Source organism: Phaseolus vulgaris, chromosome 4, assembly GCF_051622355.1.
Source record: "Phaseolus vulgaris cultivar YP4 chromosome 4, ASM5162235v1, whole genome shotgun sequence".
NCBI classification, from domain to species: Eukaryota; Viridiplantae; Streptophyta; class Magnoliopsida; order Fabales; family Fabaceae; genus Phaseolus; species Phaseolus vulgaris.
The window spans coordinates 2,958,083-2,977,564 of NC_143501.1; the positions used below are offsets into that span (position 1 = coordinate 2,958,083).

General features: G+C 31.0%; 2 protein-coding genes across 5 annotated transcripts; one reads left to right on the forward strand and one right to left on the reverse strand.

Annotated features, from left to right (window-relative positions):
* Nucleotides 1–3,078: 3,078 nt before the first annotated feature.
* On the forward strand, nt 3,079–7,829 carry LOC137836742 (carbonic anhydrase, chloroplastic). 3 transcript variants are annotated; one of them, XR_011085342.2, is made up of 10 exons: nt 3,079–3,296; nt 4,652–4,710; nt 4,895–5,044; nt 5,138–5,186; nt 6,097–6,213; nt 6,350–6,403; nt 6,541–6,626; nt 6,869–6,974; nt 7,239–7,461; nt 7,637–7,829. XR_011085342.2 is itself a non-coding variant. In XM_068645459.2 (10 exons), the coding sequence occupies exons 1-9, from the start codon at nt 3,084–3,086 to the stop codon at nt 7,401–7,403; spliced, it is 999 nt and encodes a 332-aa protein (XP_068501560.2). In that variant the 5' UTR covers nt 3,079–3,083; the 3' UTR covers nt 7,404–7,442; nt 7,637–7,829. The 3 variants fall into 3 exon arrangements, 2 of the variants coding, with proteins under 2 accessions (XP_068501560.2, XP_068501559.2); XM_068645459.2 differs by having other exon boundaries at nt 7,239–7,442; XM_068645458.2 differs by having other exon boundaries at nt 7,239–7,397.
* Nucleotides 7,830–11,585: 3,756 nt separating this feature from the next.
* Nucleotides 11,586–17,759, reverse strand: DEG1 (DegP protease 1). Of its 2 annotated transcripts, none has more exons than XM_090301318.1 (8): nt 17,319–17,759; nt 17,090–17,212; nt 15,286–15,467; nt 14,707–14,744; nt 13,841–14,039; nt 13,556–13,708; nt 13,182–13,316; nt 11,586–11,933 (listed from the first exon to the last, which is right to left on the reverse strand). In XM_090301318.1, exons 3-8 carry the CDS (start codon nt 15,463–15,465, stop codon nt 11,856–11,858), a joined length of 783 nt encoding a protein of 260 aa, XP_090157444.1. In that variant the 5' UTR covers nt 15,466–15,467; nt 17,090–17,212; nt 17,319–17,759; the 3' UTR covers nt 11,586–11,855. The 2 variants fall into 2 exon arrangements, with proteins under 2 accessions (XP_090157444.1, XP_068501558.2); XM_068645457.2 differs by having other exon boundaries at nt 15,286–15,457; nt 17,319–17,754.
* Nucleotides 17,760–19,482: the final 1,723 nt, after the last annotated feature.

The window sequence follows — 19,482 nt, forward strand, 5'->3', positions numbered from 1 at the left end:
GTTAGATAAAAAAAAAATATCTTATAAACATATGTTTTTCTATTATCTTATTATTTCCTTCAACAAGTAATTGTACCAAATGTTTATAAATTAATAACTTAAATTTTCAATTTTTGGCTAACTTTTGTTTTTTCAAACAAGCCTTGTAAATAGTGGAGGTAGGGCATGAAAAAAAAAATGTTGACATAATATCATCATATTGCACATTGAATGTTGACATCAAAATCATTGAGAATAATATAACAACAAAAAAATTTCATCACCCATTTGATGAACCAACCCAAAAACCTTCTTCTCTCTTTTGCTCTAACCTTTGCTCCAATCTCTTCTAAAACCAAAACTCCCCTTCACCACTTTCAATTTTGTTCACATTGATCTCTCAAAGTTCATTACATCACAATGACCAAAAAGCATTTCTACCATGGTGTTTGGTCAATGATTTTGGTGCAGCCTTGGGTGAGAAAAATGTATGTTAATCTCTCTTCTCTCTCAATCTCTCATTTACACTTAGATTATAGTTATAGACTCATTCATGATCAATTTGAGGTTTGGTCTTTGATTACTTTTAAATTTTGCTCTGCTTTCTTCTCTTATTCTGATTGGTGTCTTAACCCTTTGATTTGTCTATTATTAATTTAGCCTTGTTTGTATCAGTGTTAATTTGGTTGGGTTTGGTCCGTAATAGTTTGAAAAGTTTTGTATTGTCTAATAGTTTTGGTTTATTATATAAGGATTGGATCACTTCTAAAGTAATTATTATTTATATTTTTTTTTATTAATAAAAAAATAAATAAAAAATAAGCAATTTGACATTCCACACCATGTTAATTAAGTTATTCTTAAGTTTAGTACGACTTACTAATTAATCATTACTTTTTGGTGCTACATTATACTAAACATTGCTCTAAAGACATTGTTTAAGGAATCAATGATATAAAACATTCATCATAAATTATTCTAGAAATGCATTAGCAAGTAAATCAAAACTTTCTCTTTTCATTCTTTAGCTAGAATTAATAAAAACAAAAAAAAAATTGTGAAATGAATGCAAGTCTAATTGGTATTTGTGATAAGTTTACTTTCACATTTTCCTACAATCAATGCTCTCTCTCAACAACTTAAAACCTTAAAAGTTTGTGCAGTATCACAAAAAACTTGAAATAATGAATGTAATTTATTCAAATTATTTTGAAATATTCTTGCTGAATATGATAAAAATGGCTGCATATGTGAGTCCATATAGTAAGCTTTTGCATGTGCATATATAAACCCAACAGAAACAACACAGTTGCAGAATTTAGATGCAGAGCCACAAATTCATGGTTGAAGGATAGGGTTTTATCTATTAGGTCCACCACTTGGTTTATCTGCTTCCTCACATATCAACCATAGGTTTACCAATGGATAGAAAAGAGGCTCACAAAAAGATATATATTTAATAATTCCCCTTTTTTTTTTCTTCTTGAATCTTCTTCCACTTAATTAATGCTATAAAACTGTGAATTTATCCATTTACCTAAAAAAAAAATTGTATTTTTTTTTTCAATTTTGGCATTGGATTAAAACAAGAGATAAACAAAAGGAAATGGTTAATTGTTCACTGTGTCTATCATATATAATATGGTAAATATAGTATTAACAACACATTTCTTTTCTAACACAAATTTATAATTGAACAAAATTTGTTGAAAATTACAAAATTAAGAAATAAAAAGTTCAACATTATTAAAATGTTCAAAATAATGTTTGTGTAGCATTTTTTATGATTAAAATTGTCTACTCTTAGTTCATCCATAGGTTTTCTTGGACATTATTTATTTTATTTTTTAAAAATGATGCAGTGTTTACAATCTCACTTACAATATAATGTAGACAATACATTGCAATTGGCAGAAAAAAAATGAAGAATTACAGTATTAATGTACAAAAACCAAAACTACTTTTTTTCACATTTTTTTTATATAAATCTCTAAAATCAGAAAACAAAATAAGATTGTACTTCTATTATTAAAAAAGTAAAAAAATTATAATTAAAAGCAGGAAAAAAAAACCAGATCCTTTAACTTAGTGAATTGTTGGATCACTCCAAGAACATTGGATTTGAAGTTTCATATAGAATGATTCAACGTTTCAGTAAGTGAGAGGATTGAACTATACAGTGTCTAAAACTGTGTATATTTGTCAAAAATGGAAAGAACATTGATCCACACTTGCAGCAAAAGCAGTGAATAAGAAAAATTTTAGTTACTGCAATTGCAATAAAGCATGCAATGTTTTGTCCCTTTCAAAGGGGTACAAACAGTTACATTTACCCCTACGTGGCAACATGGCATTGCGTGCATGTCATCACACATAAATTGAAAGCAGACACAATGTGCCCTACAGCCTTAAACCTCTCAAATTAAGTCCCTAGGAATATCCACTACCACAATTTCTCATTATTTTTTATTAAAAAATAATAAATAATAGAAGTATTTAAGAGATAAATCAACTCATATATATCATCTTCTACCTTAAGTAAAACTGTTATTCCGTAATTCACCACTAACCTTTACATCTTTTGATGTACTTCATACGAACCAAAGATTCAAGACACCAACCAGAATATGAAAAACATGTTAAACATATCTTCGATGTTATCTATCACCAAACCTTCAACTACCACAATTTATCTTTCATTTGATCTCAATGCAGACCCTCATAAGAATTAACGTGAATCTCATAGATAATATCTACAAAACAATGTTATACATGGTCCATAGCTGAGAAAGTTCTAATGAAGCACCTCAAAAGTCAAGAAAACCGATTTTAATTAGTGATTAATGGCCATTTTTTGTGTTTCTGAGGTGAATGGCAAAAAGGGTGTGTGTGATCCAAAGGGACAAATATTATGGTCATTCTCTCATGGTTAATCTCCAACATTCAAACCTCATCTACAAGGATAGGAATGAAGCTCTCCTTTGCTTGGCTTTCGTTTTCATTATCTACCAAAGGTCACATAAAATGGGGATACCCTATTGACATGCCTCACCCCATTGCTTCATAGGGCTATATAGCATAAACTTTTGAGTCCTCATTGCACAATGTCGACCTCTTCCATTAACGGTTGGTGCCTCTCTTCAATCTCCCCAGCCAAAACCTCCCTTAAGAAGGCCACATTGAGACCTTCAGTCTTTGCAACCATCACCACTCCTTCTTCACCTTCCTCTTCATCTTCATCTTCCTCTTCTTTCCCTTCTCTCATTCAAGACAGGCCTGTCTTTGCTGCACCTTCCCCCATCATCACCCCAACTGTGGTATATATTTTTACCAAACACTACTCTTTCATTTTTCATGCATTCAAGTAAAACATATTTGTCATCTTGAATTTCTATACATGGTCACCCATCAATCAGACAAATGTTAAAGATCAATTAGAGATTAAGACATTTCATAGTATATAAATGGGTGCAAACCTCTTTATGCAGTTAAATTACGCTTAAAATTTACTATATATCAGTATTGTTGTTACTTTTGAACTAGTTAATGTAAAATTCAGTTAACTTATAATGCATGACAGTTTGTGATTATGTTATGATTAGATTACACTTAAAAATTTACACTCTCGCTGCATAAATAAACACTCTTTGTGGTTGCTTTGTGTTGTGTGCTTCTCTTGTAGTTTTCAAATTCTGAGAGACTCAAAATTCTGATGAGTTTTATATTTTGGATCACAATGTGTGTTAGTGGTTATTCGTTAGAGTGGTTAAGCTTTTCTACCTTGTTGTCAACCAATCAGACATCATTAAAGTCAACCAACTTACACAGTTTATGATGGTGATGTAAAATTTCTATTGCTGGATTATTTACTGTTTTTGTTTTTGTGTGTTTTAAACATTTAAGGGACCCAAAATTTTTATCTGGTTTTGCAGATTTGGATCACATGAATGTTTTTTTGACTAGTCACATGTCACATAATAATTTGGCCTAGCTATGTCATCATGTGCTTAATACTCTAACTTAGTACACGTATATTGCTACTCAGAAGAAAAAATGTTTAAGTGTGCAGTTTAAAGTTTAGTTTTCACGTGTAAGACCCTTTGATCTTTCTTTGGCATCTACCACATATGCACATTGATAGCTTGGTTAGGTAACAAAGACAGGTGTGTGGCATGGATTTGTTCATGCACAACTGTCATGTGTCAGCATCCACCACCATAAAATTATCAAATTTCTTTTATTAGGAACCAAATTCACACAGAAAATCAGAACTACATATATAACATGAATTAGCCTTGTATTGGGGAGGTGTGTTGGAGGATTCCAAGGCCAATAAAGAAGCAAATCCAAACTACTATAGAAGAAAAAGTCCATTCAAAATTAAACACATTTCCCAACCAAATTAGCAGCTAATTAATCCTCTGACAGTGTAAAACCAATTTTCTACTTTTCTGACACTATTTATTTATTTGAATTCTGAATATTATTTCCCATTAGTCCCCCACCCCCACAATTTTATTACCATATTTATAAGCTTATGTTATAATAACTTCATGTGTACTCTTGGAGAAAATTGGTTTTGCTTTCTCATTTCTTTATTAAGGTCACTTAGCTACAAAATAGTTTATTTTTTTTGTCTTATAACTGACATGTATTTATTTATTTTTTGGAGAGAGGGGATATGGCAAAGGAGTATGAGCAAGCTATTGAAGAACTCCAGAAACTGTTGAGGTGAGTCTCAACCACACTCTAACATATGTGAAACTCATATTGTATAACACTATATTTTTTTATCAGTAATAAATAATATACACATAACAATCACTTCACAAATTTTCTTATACAAATTTTCATTTTCATATACAAATTTTGAGGTATGTGTCTTCCTTGCAAATTGACTTGTGTTGAAATGTAGGGAGAAGAGTGAACTAAAGGCCACAGCAGCTGAAAAAGTGGAGCAGATAACAGCTTCACTGGGGACAACATCATCTGATGGCATCCCTTCATCAGAAGCTTCTGAGAGGATCAAGACTGGTTTCCTTTACTTCAAGAAGGAGAAATATGAGTTAGTCATCACTTGTTTTCACTGCTTTATCTTTCTTTTATCTTAAGCTTTCTCTAATTTTCCTATTGTTCTTGTTCTGTTATCATTCCTCAGCAAGAATCCAGCTTTGTATGGTGAGCTTGCCAAAGGCCAGAGCCCCAAGGTACTTTCTGCTGTTGTTGTGATGAATTATGAGTTTAATTTCTATGGACAAGTAAAAGAGATTAAACTGTCAACTCAGCATATAGGTATTATTTTTAAAGTCAACCAACTTGTTATTTACTTAAACATATAACTAAAAAGATTACACATAGATGGACTTAAATGTAAGTAAATTCAAGCAATCTTAACTTTATTTAATGTGATTATTTCAAGATATTCAGGTGTTGAAATATGATTTACAACAATCTTATTAAATTAATCTTAAATATCAAAATAATTAGTTATTATGATTAAATTAGAAATCATCTTATAAACTAAAAACATTATTAAATCTAAAATAGGTTCTATTATTAACAAAAATTTATAAAGTAGTTCTTGTATCTAATAATTAGGTACTGACTACTTATAATCTAAATTAGTCTCTATTAGTATTTTAGAGGCTAATTTAGAATCCAAAATATTAGTAAATAAAACCTTTATATGTGATTTAGATACCAATTTAAAAATTATTTATAATTTTTTATTAATAATATAAATTATTTTAGATATACCAATAATTTCTTAGTCTCTAAAATAATATCTAATTTAGTCAATATAATGACTAATTATTTTTGTCCTCTAGATTTGATTTATTTAATGATTTTCTTATAGTGAAGTTAGGAAACTTATTTGTTACAAAATATAAAAAAAAATGAACTAAAAACTTATATTTTCTAATTAAGTATGTTATTGTGAAATTAGATATTTTTCTTATATTAAAATTCAGAAGAAATATGTTAATTTATGATTGAATAATAGTCTAGAGGTATAGTTATAAATTATTTATAAAGTATTACATCTCTTTTGGATTTCAAATGAAATTTTAAGTTTATAAAACTCATGCTGTTTTGTCTTATTTGTTTGCTTTTCAGTTTATGGTGTTTGCTTGCTCAGACTCAAGAGTGTGCCCATCCCATGTGCTTGATTTCCAACCTGGAGAGGCCTTTGTGGTGAGAAATGTTGCTAACATTGTCCCACCATATGACCAGGTACGTCTCCAACACAGCAAAAAAATTCCTATTGACATGTCTGAACACAATTTTTTATGATCCAACTCTTAAACACTTCTTTTGTCTGAACACAATAGTACTCAGACTTACTTTGTTTTACTCTACTGTGCACCAGTCAAAATACTCTGGAACTGGAGCAGCCATTGAGTATGCCGTTTTGCATCTCAAGGTATGTTACCATTCATTCATTGGAAGATATATGAGATGCACAGAATTTCAGGCACATTGTACTTTGTGTTACTGATATGAACACTAATAATGGTGAGAAAATGTCCAGAATTTTTAACCCATCTTATTTTTCTGTAGGTTTCCAACATTGTTGTCATTGGACACAGTGCTTGTGGTGGTATCAAGGGGCTTTTGTCTTTCCCATATGATGGAACCTACTCAACGTAAGTCATTTTCCTCTGCATAAAAATTGGAATTTTTCAATCAATTAGACATATAATTTGATGCACAAATTTTACCCACTAGTTCATTCTTAAACCATCATGATATCCAACATTCCACACTAAATGGTGTATATAAACAAAGGAAAAATCTCAGAGCTAATTTTTGAAGTCAAGTTAAACTTAAAACCCCAAATAAGTTGGTTTCAAAATTTGTGGATTTACTTCTGGTTTGTTGTATTCAGTGATTTTATTGAGGAATGGGTCAAAATTGGCTTACCTGCAAAGGCAAAGGTGAAGACACAGCATGGAGATGCACCTTTTGGTGAGCTGTGCACACACTGTGAGAAGGTAAGAGACATTAGTTCAAGCCACATGCTAGATAAATATTTTTCATAAAACTCATTATACTTGACTTGTACATATAATATAAGGGCAAAACTAGTTCCATAAGTATTTCTAGTACTATTCTGTTATCAGAATTGAAGTTTTACTTCATTTATCCATGTTATCCTTGAATAGAAACCATTATTATTCAAATTGAAGTGCAATGATTTAGAAGTAAACTAAATGTAGGTGATGCTTACAATTTGAATTGGAATTATATATGTGCAGGAAGCTGTTAATGTTTCCCTTGGAAACCTGCTAACCTACCCATTTGTGAGAGATGGCTTGGTGAACAAAACATTGGCACTGAAAGGAGGATACTATGACTTTGTTAAGGGATCTTTTGAGCTCTGGGGCCTTAACTTTGGCCTTGCATCCTCTTTCTCCGTATGAACATCAACCATTATCAATGACCTCATCTTGGTTCCCTAAGTATTCTCCTATCTAAAATGTACTCTGTAATTGCCCTTGTTATGTATGACATGCTTGTGCTGAATTTCCTAATAAAAAAAAGTGCATTGAGATTTCCATAGATCACTCTCTCCCCCCAAATTGTAGTTCTTCTTCAAGTAAGAAAAATGTAATGTTTTATGGTCTTTCACCACTGCATTTTTCTTCTTTGTTAGGTTAAAGATGTGGCCACCATTCTGCATTGGAAGCTATAGGCCATGCTTAGAGGTCGTGTGTCTGCAATGAAGAGGCCTAGCCACCTTCACCATATCATATTTTATAAATATATATATGAAACTATGAACTGTGTTTATGCATGTCGGAAAATCTTCTTTTAATAAGAGTTGGAAATCCTCTTGTGTAACCAAATTTTCTTTGTTCAACCTTCATCTTTCTATATGCCCAAAATCATGAGAGGGGAGAGAAATCAATCTTAGTTATTTACACTATTTTCTCTCTTCTACAATAACTTCAGTTTAAAGTTTTTAACATAAAATTAAAACAAGAATAAATATGTCACTTCTTAAAGTAACATCCTTTTCTCAAAAAATTTCTCTTATAGACTGCATGATGCAAATACTAACATAGTTTAATTGAGAGCAAATTATAGTTACAATCAAAATTAATACAAACATCAGTTAATTAAAGTTAATGCAGGCATTTAGTTTGAAATCTTTTGAAAAACTAAAACTACAGACAAAAGAAGTAACATTTAGCAATGCTAAAACAGTGCCAAAGGTTTTGTGTGAATTTTTCTTTTGAACAAGTGTTTCTATGTAATTCACTCAACTATAAATTAAAAAAAAGTTGGTAGTTAACTGAAATCATTAGTGAGAACTTGATATAAATTAATAATATAGAGAGATTTATCCAAAGTCTTTTGTCAAACCTTTGCAGTCACTTCAACAACTTGCAATGTTGCAGGCCACTTTTTATCATGACCCCAGCTTTTTGTTTTACTCATTGACTTGGAAATTTCATATGGAATTTTTATAATTTTACCTTCTAGAACTTCATGTCTCATAAACTAAATTTAGAAAGAATTTCTGATATTTACCCCTGAATAAGTATTAAAGACATGTTTATGAATTCCAAAAATTTTAAAAATATGGTAAGGTGAATCTCTTTGGATTTAGTTTGAAAGCATTTTGATGCTCTGCATTGAAATTTGGAAAATCATGGGAAACAAATAGCTTTTAGACTGAGTATTGCATCCCCCAAGTATATAATGTATGTAACTTGAACTCTTGAAGGATGAATTTATGTATTCTATTCTTATGAGTATATAATTCCAAAATCATTAACAGTTTTGCACCCTGGTGATAAATTAACTCTATCAGAGTGCATCAAAGAATAGATACTTTATCTCAGCTTTGATTATTCAAGTGTGAACAACTCTGGTTTTGGAATTTTGAGAAGCATAACAAAATGGCAGAAAGTGAAATTCTAACTGTATTAGCAGTTAATCAGATAAGAGCTGAAGCCAACAACATATGCAATTAAGCATCTAGAAATTTCAATTTTATTATGTTTTTGAGTTTGAAAAGGATGATAATAATAATATGAGTGAAATAATTTTAAGACTAAAATAAAAAACAAAGAAAAAAAGAGTGCTGTTATTAATCGAACAGATATTCAAATTTGGCAGAAGTCATTTTTCCATTTATCTTTCTGGTTTTTGTTATCCATTCATTTTCTTTTGGCATACCCAAAAAGCAAGTCCAATCTTAGAAAGTGAAAAGTTTGGGGTAAGATTCTCCTAGTGTTACATTATTCTGTTGTTGCTTGTTAATGTTTTGGTACAAGTGAAGTGTCCAAAATCAGTAAAATGTTATCACTGAGATGAAATTTCCATAAACTTATGCAGACTTTGATATCTTCAAAGATTTCATATGTAAGTTTTACAAGAACTCAAAGAAACACTGGTTTAAGAGTTTCAAAGAGAAGCAACCAGTAGTCTTGTCTTTGCCATTGCATTGTTTGCCTAAAAGTGGTATTAATTAATGGTTTATAGAACTCTTGCTGTAACAAAATAGCACACTACCATTAATGATTCTTTGACTCTAAATCACATTGAACTGTTAGTGATGAAAGATAATACAATGCAGAAACAACATCAGTGATGATAATGTTGAGTAAGATGGGTGGACAAATTTCTCCAAAAATTTCAGAAATGACCTCCAAAATTATTGTAGGATATATGTTATACTACTATTTACCAATGTTTTCAAAAGCTCTAGCCACCTAGATTGTTCATATACAATGTCATACGTCCAAGATTTTGTAGCTTCTTTAACTCATAATTTGTCTGGTCATTGGTTGGATGCATTTGTGATGGAAGGTTGAATTAGACATGAGCTTTGGTCGCCAATATTAAAATGTAGGAAAGCTTAGAAAATGTCGGGTAGAAATGTTGGAAAACTCGTCAAGAAATATGATCAAATTATATATAAAAATGTAGGAAAGCTTAGAAAATGTTGGGTAGGAATAGTGGAGAACTTTTTCATAAGAGTAGTGTTAATTTGACACTCAATGCTCCGAATTACACCTTCTTTTAAGTGTTGGATTACTTATGTGATAGGGGTATTTTTGTAAAATAATAGGTATGAGATGAATGTAATTTGGAGCATTGGGTGTCAAATTAACACTACTATTTTCATAAATATGGTCAAACTAAATAATGGGTGTTTCTCCTTGCACCCTCAACAAATGGCTTCCTGCACCCCATCATTTTCGAAAAAGATGATTTTACCCTTTTAAAAATAACTTTTAGATTAGTTTTTTTCGAATATTTTTGGAATTTACTTTCCAAAACACATTCTATGAATTCCAGATTTACCATTCCAAAAATTAAAAAAATGTGTTTCAGAAAGGATATTCCATAATGATTTTTTATCTTCTAAATTTTCTATTCTGGAAACACAGAACCTTATTCCAGAAACACTTTTGTTTACGGAATCCCTATTTCAGAATCACCCAAAATTATTAAGGATAATTTTAGTATTTCAAAGAATGTAGGGTGCAGGAAGAAAATTGTAGGGGTGCAAGAAGAAATACCCAACTATAATGTGCATAGCTGCATACATACCTCAATTTTCCATGTTGATTTTATATACTTGAATTACACTTAAATTCTACTATTAGAAATTTTGTATTGTCTAAAAAAAATAATTAAATTATAGTACATACGCAAGCCTTAGCTTTCTTACCAATATTAGTTGGATTTGTGGGGTCATCTAATATCGGACCTCCCTCTATTTCTACTAATTTAGAAAAAGGAAAATAATAGATTAAATTGAATTTTATTAATTTTTACTTTCATTTTTTAATGAATTGACTAATGGATTTTTTGTCATTATAATTCAAAAATAAAATTTATTGAATCAATGTTGTTTGTCACCTCTACTTAAATTTATAGTTGAGAAACTAGAAATAATTCTGAAAATTATTTCAGTACCTTAAATTATTTCAGTACTTCAAATTTCAAAAGACTAAAAAGCATAATTAAGAAAAATATCACTTACGTTATTTTGATTTTACATTCGTGGTTGTAAACAGTGATAAAAACATTCAGTGCTTAATGTGATTCCATATGGATCAAGGAGGCACTACCATTCACATTGGCATTTAAGCACCAAATTGTGGAATTTATCTTACAGAATCAAATATAGTTTGATAATGTAACAAGGTTTGCTTAGTTACAACGATGTCAATCCCTTTGTTTGGTTTTCAGCTAGAAATTTACAAGCACCAGAAAGTAAAATGGAAAAAAAAAAATCATATCTGTTTTCCAATTGAACATGATTTTAAACTGAGTTTTAATATAACTTTACCTTGAAACTGAGTTTGGAATAGATGTAAAGAAAATTGTTTTCATATATGAGTTCACCTAAAGAACTCCATCTAAACTTAAATTTACACACTTTAATTCAAACAGTCTTGGTTATGTAACACCATCACTTTCCAAATTTTTTTTTTTTCTGCTTTAAGTGAAAGCTTCATGATCTCATTATTTAGTCATCAAAACAAGTTAGAGTTTTGGCACTGTTTTTTTCTATTGAACTCTCTCAAACACCCTTTACTATAATGAAAAATGATGAAAGGAACAAAAACCATTTCAGAAAATAGAATAAAAATGTGCCACAATGAGCATACCCCTTCTATGAAATTGTATGGGGGCAAATAGACGTGGCAGATTATATTAAGTTTAATAGTGAGGAAGTTAAAGGATGATGAGCTGTGAGTTCCATAGTGTGTGTATATATATGTACAATTGGAGATGTTTATGAAGTAAGATACAACTAAAGAATACCAGTAAAACAGCTTCATTCATTCCCTGGCAATGGCATATGAAATGTATATATACATGCAGGATAATGGATGAGTTGCATATCATCATGATTCATCAGGTTTTGGCTCCAAAATGACAGGGATCTTCTCCTTGTGATCACCTCTCAAAACCTCCACAATCACCTGAATATCAACATTATTAACCATTAAACTAGGAATATAAAGCAGGTTTAAATGGATACAAGTTTAGTCTCTCAATGCAAGTTTTTAGCACAGGGTGAGATGTTTTACATAGAGGCAATTTCACAGACCAAAAGTCAGAAAGACAAACCAAGACACATCAACACCAAGTTTAAAAACAGATTAAGAAAATAGATAGATGTTCATAGGATGGATTTGGCTTGGTTGTCCCTACTCAGCCTGAACTTTTTATAAGGTCATTTAATCTGAATTTGTTCTGAACAAGACTCAAGACTCAGCAATGTTTGGAACAGGACAGATGCAGAACTTTATGTTGACATAATACATCAGATTTTTAACATTATATGTAGGTAAATCATCAAATTAAAGTATGACCTTAAAAACTAAGGTATATTTTAAAACACACATATAAGTTTAATTTCTATGCTCTATTAATGTAAATATATTTTACTATCAGTCAATAAATTACTATCTAAGATAGTTATTATATAAGCTAACAAATTTAAGTTACACACATATAAGATAGTTATTATATAACAAATTTATCATACATAACAAGATGTGATTGATAACAGTATGAAGAACCTTTACAATGTAGTGCATTCTAATCAAATTCACAAAATATAATATCATATTTTGTAAAATGTTACGCTGAGAAGTATTATAACTAATATTTATTAAAAAGTATATTAAGAATATGTGCATCAAGCCAGGTTGGGATGACTAAAGTATAATCCAAACTCTTCCTTAAAACAACTTGATCTAATTTCTAAAATCTGAACCTGTTAAAATTAGCTTTGACTTGAGCTTGCTTAGTCAGATGGAACAGTCTTAAACAGCCATAAAACTAGATAACCCTTTTGTTCCATTCCTCCAAAATTTTCATTTTTCTGTTGATTATTACTATTGAGACAAACTTATGAGTTATTATGATACACAAGTTACAATGAAAGTTGTACAGACAAAAGCAAATAAGATATTTAATTTGACTCTTTCCAGAGTGCCCAAATATTAACAGGGTATATTATATACTACCTCCATGACAACAATTTAAGGGTTTCTTTACATAGATTAAGAATAACAATAAATATGCTGCCATGTCAACCGGATGCTTAAACACAAGATGAAGCTATTCGAAAATGTTCTTACATCCCTTTTTTTATTTGCTTTGGAAATCCAGGATTTAATAATAGTTTTGAAAACAATAGAGCAGTTGAATCAGCACCATACCTTTTCCCCCACTTTACACTGGTCAAGAATTCTGTACAAATCACTTCCATTAGTGACCTTCTTGTCATTCACAGATGTTATGATGTCACCTAAAATGAGTCTACCATAAGAGTCACGCTTTGTTGATTGCAAGCCCTGAAAAGTAGAAATTAGACAGGCTCCATTGAAAAATTGTAATTAAGTAAATTAAGATAAAGCAATACAACATTAGTTTTAATGTGAAAATGAAGCTTAAGACATGTTATTGGCATTAACATTTTTAGTGACCAAAGAGGCCAAGTTTATGTTAACAAGAAATCTATGCTACTAACTATTTGGTTCATCTAGCTGAAATTTCAAAATGATATATAAAATTAATATATGAACAAACTTACTGCTTTCCCAGCAGGACCATTGGCAGGAGCATCTAAGACCAGCACTCCACTTACACCCAACTGCTCCACAGACTGATCTGGAGCAAACTTAATCCCTAAAATAGGTCTTGTAACCTTCCCAAACTTCACCAATTGGTCAACAATACCATTTACCTAAATATATAGAACAACAAGCACATCAAGTTAGCAATTTTATTTAGAGGATCTCTATGTTTCCATCAAAAGTTGTCCCCTGAAGAAAGAATTAGATATATAAATTAAAACCAGGTCAAAGTAAGAACTCACAGTGTCCACTGGAATAGAAAATCCAACACCAGAGGACGCACCAGATGGAGAATATATGGCTGTATTTATCCCAATGAGGTTTCCAGAACTATCTAAGAGAGGCCCTCCACTGTTACCAGGATTAATTGCTGCATCTGTCTGTATAACATCTTGAATTGGACGACCAGTTGCAGCAGAACTAATTTCTCGCCTAAGTCCACTATTGAAGAGGTATGTATGTATTAGTGAAACGCAATCAACACAAAAGAAACATAAAAAAGAAAAAACAGAGTATCCAGATTTCAAGTTACTAAGTATCAGCATAATGATGTGAACTTTTGAAAAACAGTATTAACCTAAGGAATACCATGCTTAAAAGAGTAGATTTTGTATGAACTATGACACATCTTTATTCAGGAAAGGGATTAATGTCATCCCACTAGAAGAAAAAAAATTGATTTCTACAATAAGATTTTTCCACAAGTCCATTATAAAAGTTAATCATCCCAACAAATATTTATAGGAAAAGGAATGAATTAAGTACAACTAATCAAACTTTTTCATAAGTTAAAATCAACTTATGTGCACGTAAGCAACAGATGCAGTCACATTTTTTGGCACAATAATATCTTCCATTCATCTTCTCAGATGTTTCTAATTTGAAATTTGCAATACAGTGCATGTCATCATGAAAACTACCCCAGAAAGTGACATTGGGAACAAGAAAGCAACAGTTGCTACTTCTACACTCCTAAATATAAAATGTTTGATGGACAAATATATAATCTGACACAAGGAAAGGAAAAGGAATACCAAAGTAGAAACTGTTTTTTTTAGGTAATGAAAGTTACATCAAAATATTCACTCCACAGTTTTAAGTTTCATACCTGATAACCCCAGTTGTGAGTGTGTGATCTAGTCCAAACTGCAAGATAAGAATGAATGAGGAATCATATTCGCATATTCAAGAAGAGTCGAACGTATCAATCATCAACAAAAAAAATAGCAATTAAGCCATGAATACAGCTCCATGAAGCAGTTTGGCAGCAATTACAAGGTACCAACAATGACAATTTAGTAATTTTCTTTTTATCTTTTATAGAAAGATCTGTTTTGTTTTGAACTCACCCCTCTTTACACAATTGAATTGCGCATTCAAAAAAATATTTAACATGTGAAAACAGTAATATTTCTATATAGAGATATGCACGACAGAATAACTTAGATCTCCAATGCATTTTTAACATAAATGTTTGCATACACATTTACAACAGGAGCAGGAAATGCTGATTAAATAAGTATATACTTATGCAATCTACATGTTAGATTAAATTAGACAACTGTTAAAAATATGATTTAAACAAAATCTCCTCGATTAGCTAAAGCTCATCATTTCTTTATACTGGAAAAATCATAGATAATGAATATATATAACACAAATGCATTGATCAGTATGAACATCTCACCGGGTTCCCAATAGCATAAACCTTCTGACCAACAAGCAAGTCAGCAGAGACCCCAATAGGTATAGGCCTGAGCTTGTCTTTTGGTGCCTCAACATGCAGCACAGCAACATCCTTGTCTTGGTCAAAACCAACAACTTTGGCATCATAAGTTGACTGGTCAGCTAGAGTGACCCTGCACATAACTAGCATCTCTTTGAATAGGAGTAATCTAATCACTTCACTGAAGTCATCCCAACACATACATCAATCTACCACCAAACTTTCTATTGATTGAATTCACTTCTTAATGCCAGGAAAAGTTGCCATGCAAACACAGCCATACATGCTGAAGGAGGTGCAAATGTGCAAAGTAACACATAATTATAACCTCGCTTTTGTTTCAATACAAGGCTACTTATACACCCTCTGTCCTAGATTATAACACATTGTTTTGAAATTCCTTTGTCCTTTTCTAATTATCCCTTTTTTTTACCAAAATATCCTTAATTATTCTATTTCATAAATAAAGAATAAATTCTATGAATTGTCTCTATCTCTCTTATGAAGATAGGAGAATTGGAGGGCTAAGTTTTAAAATTTAAAGCTTCACTACTATTATTGTCTCTCAACTCAATCCATTAATTGTTTAAGGGAAAGTTTGAAAAAACTTTACAATTACTGCAAACTTAACGTTACTAACTAAATTAACCAACTTTCTTAATAAGTGTAAATTAGTCATCAAAATTTTATATTTAGGGATTGTAGGAGTATAATTCATTTAGCAATAGATATGTCACATTGCACATAATATAAAATATTTGGCTGCATAACTAAAAAGTTCCCATTTGTCAGCATAATACCACTCAAAGGTCAAAACCAGACATGTTCCAATCTCTGACTAGAAGCGGCAAAAAATAAAAAGTACAAGTTTGAGAAACTGGATCAAAAGATTCCAAAAGTAAAAATTAATTAAAATACACTGATAGGATAAAAAAGAATTCCCATATATATAAGATTGTTGTCTTTTGTAATAATTATTTTAAAAATCATATCTAGAATGACTTTTTAATGGCTAACAGTGTAAAGAAAATAATTTCGTTAGATAGCACGGACATTGATACGACACAAATGGAGATATGTATATCTAAAATGTTAGACATGAATCTATATATTATATATTTATAAATTATATAAATTGACAATACAAATTTATATGCACAAGTATGTTTCAATTTTTTTTTAACAGAAAAATGTTTTTCATGACTGTATTTCAGTACCTTAAATTTTTTTTTTTAACAGAAATATGTTCCTTATTTTAATAATCATAATAAAATTTATACAATAAATTTAAATTTTTAGAAAATTAATGTGTCCTACAAATGTCGGTGGGTGTCTGATATGTGTGTTCAATACGGACATGTCATTTAAGAGAAGTGTCCGAGCTTCATAGATACACAGTCATTAGTCATTGTATAATTTAGTCATTAGTCATTGTATAATTTATTCTTGCTCATTCATGCAATTACAAATTCTCATATATAGTAAGATTATTTAATTACTTTAAAGACCATATTTAGGATGATTCCTATTCAGTTAAAACTGTAAAAACGAATACATTGACAATACATACATAAAAAAAACTCTCATATTGAGTAAAGGTTACTATTTCCCTGTTATCCAAATACAAATTCTCAAATATAGTAAAATTGCTTAACACTCTAAATACCATTACTATGACGGTTTCTCATTGGTTGAAACTGCAAAAATCTATACATTGACAACACATAAAAAAACACAAAATTAACAAAAGAAAAAGAATACTGACTTGAGATCAGAGGCACCACGAATAACGTGATAATTGGTCACAATATTACCCTCCTTATCCCAAACAAAGCCAGACCCGGATCCCTGGGGAACCTCCAAGACGTCCAGGGTGAACGCATCCTGCCTAAACACAACACCCCACGTTGAGAAACTCAAAGAGAAAGCAAAAGGGTCAACGAAAAACCATTCAGAAACAAATTTTGAAGATGATGGATGAAAGGGGTAGCTACTTGACAGCAAGGTTGGTTATGTAGACAACAGAGGGAGTGTTCTCTTGGAAGAGGCGAACGGTGGCGAGCTCGTCGGACTGGAGCTTCCGCGGCGAGGTGACGACGAAGGCGGCGGCGGAGTCGGCGTTGGAGACGAGGAGAGTGAAGGAGAGGGCGAGGGAAGTACAGAGAAGGAGAAGAGATTTGGGAATGGAGAGTTTGGGCAAAAGGGGTATTGGGAGTTTTGGTGATGGGAGACGAAGGAGGAAGAGGGTGGGAGCGTGGAGATGAAGGGATTTGGAGAATTGAATTGTGGTGGTGGGTTTGATGGTTGAAGAACGAAAGAGTGAAGAAGAAGGAGAGTGGAAGCGCGTGGAAATGAGTGAACAAGTGGCCATGGATTTTGGTTGGATCAGTTGTTGGAGTCTGCTGTGGTGTTTACAGTGTGTGTGATGCAGCTTCAGTTAAATAATAATATTATTCTTATTTATTTAACTAAATATTTTGGATCAATTATGAAATTTGTTTTAAAAAAGAAAACATCTTTTCAAAATTAAGATTAATTTTGAAATAAATTACTCTTGTTTCACATTTTGTTATTATTTATGTAGCACGATACGGACATAGAAATACGTATTATCTTTAAAATGTAGATACAAGAACACGTATCTATATATTATAAATTGACAATAAAGATTATTTATGTATATGTTTTAGTTTTTTTAGCAGATGTTTTTAATGACTAGTTCAAAAAGATTTTTTTCTTATTTTTATAATCATAATAAAAATTTATATAATAAGTTTGAGTTTTTAGAAAATTAATGTATTTCTTTTTTAAAAAATTGTATTAGAACTATACTAGAATTGTTAGAAATCCAACAATTATTTTTTGAATTGAGTTAGCACTTTACAGATACGTGTTCTACGAATGTTGTATAAGTGTTGTGCATGCAAATTAGTGAGATAACCTTGGTAACATACCTCTAATGCAATTCATGTTATGTGGACCAAACTGAGTATTTCTAACATGTTATCAGGTGATTCATCCTCTGAGTTGTCTATTTAATAAGAAATTGATGTTATTTTGAATTGTTTCAAAGAAGTTGACGGAAAAGTAACAATTAAGACCAAGTTACGTGAAATAGCATACCCAAACATTACACCAATGTGTGCACCAGTGGATAAAGTGAACAATCAAAGGATCTAAAAAAAGTCGAGCAAATAGATTCATAAGATCTACAAAACTTAACCCCTCATATTTTTAGCATGTTGATGTCATTCATTCAATACATGATAATTTTTCTACATGGAAGTTAAGCAAGGAGAGGGAAAAAATGACAACCCCTTAGGATTAAAGGAATTCCAATTTGTGACCAGTTTCACTCTAGTACTCGTCCTCATATACATGATGTCATTTATTGATGGTCATTGTGGTTATTAATCTATAACTGCATTGTTGGGAATGAGGGAACATTCATGGCCACTTGTTAGAAAAGATTTGCTTAAAGAATTTGGACAATGGTGTGATATGTTAAGTTGGTGGGTAGTTAAGGATGAGTAAATCAACTAAAGATTTCATTATTGATAAATGGAATGTCAATTGTAAGTTATAACATACGTTACACACTTTTTCTAACTTCTATACTAAAATAATAATTCTCTCACTCACATTCATTCTCGCATGCTAGTTTAAACAAATGGATAATTGTGTATGATGTGGGATACGTTGTTTTAATACACTAAAACAAAATATCACGATATTTTCATTACGGAGTAAGCCTCCCATGGATGTCCGTCTGCATTGAGAAATGTGTATAGGACATGTGCACAATTCACATTTTGTTATTTTTCTAATGTGTGTGGTCGTGTTTTATATTTGTATTCTCAACTACTTACCAATTACATTATACGTCGAAAACTAATGCAAGGAAAATTGCATACTACAATCTACATATTATATGCGGAGACTAAATTATAATCTTCATATTATGTTTGTAGGATGTAAGTGTTTATCCAAATACTAAAAATTATATGCATATATATAGTCTTGCAACCAATTAGTTTTATTCATGTAAATTATTTATTTGATTCATATATATACTTTATTCATACATGCGATTAACTCTGTAAATGCATCTCCATTTACGTTCATTATTCATAAACTCTTTTTTTCATATAACGCATA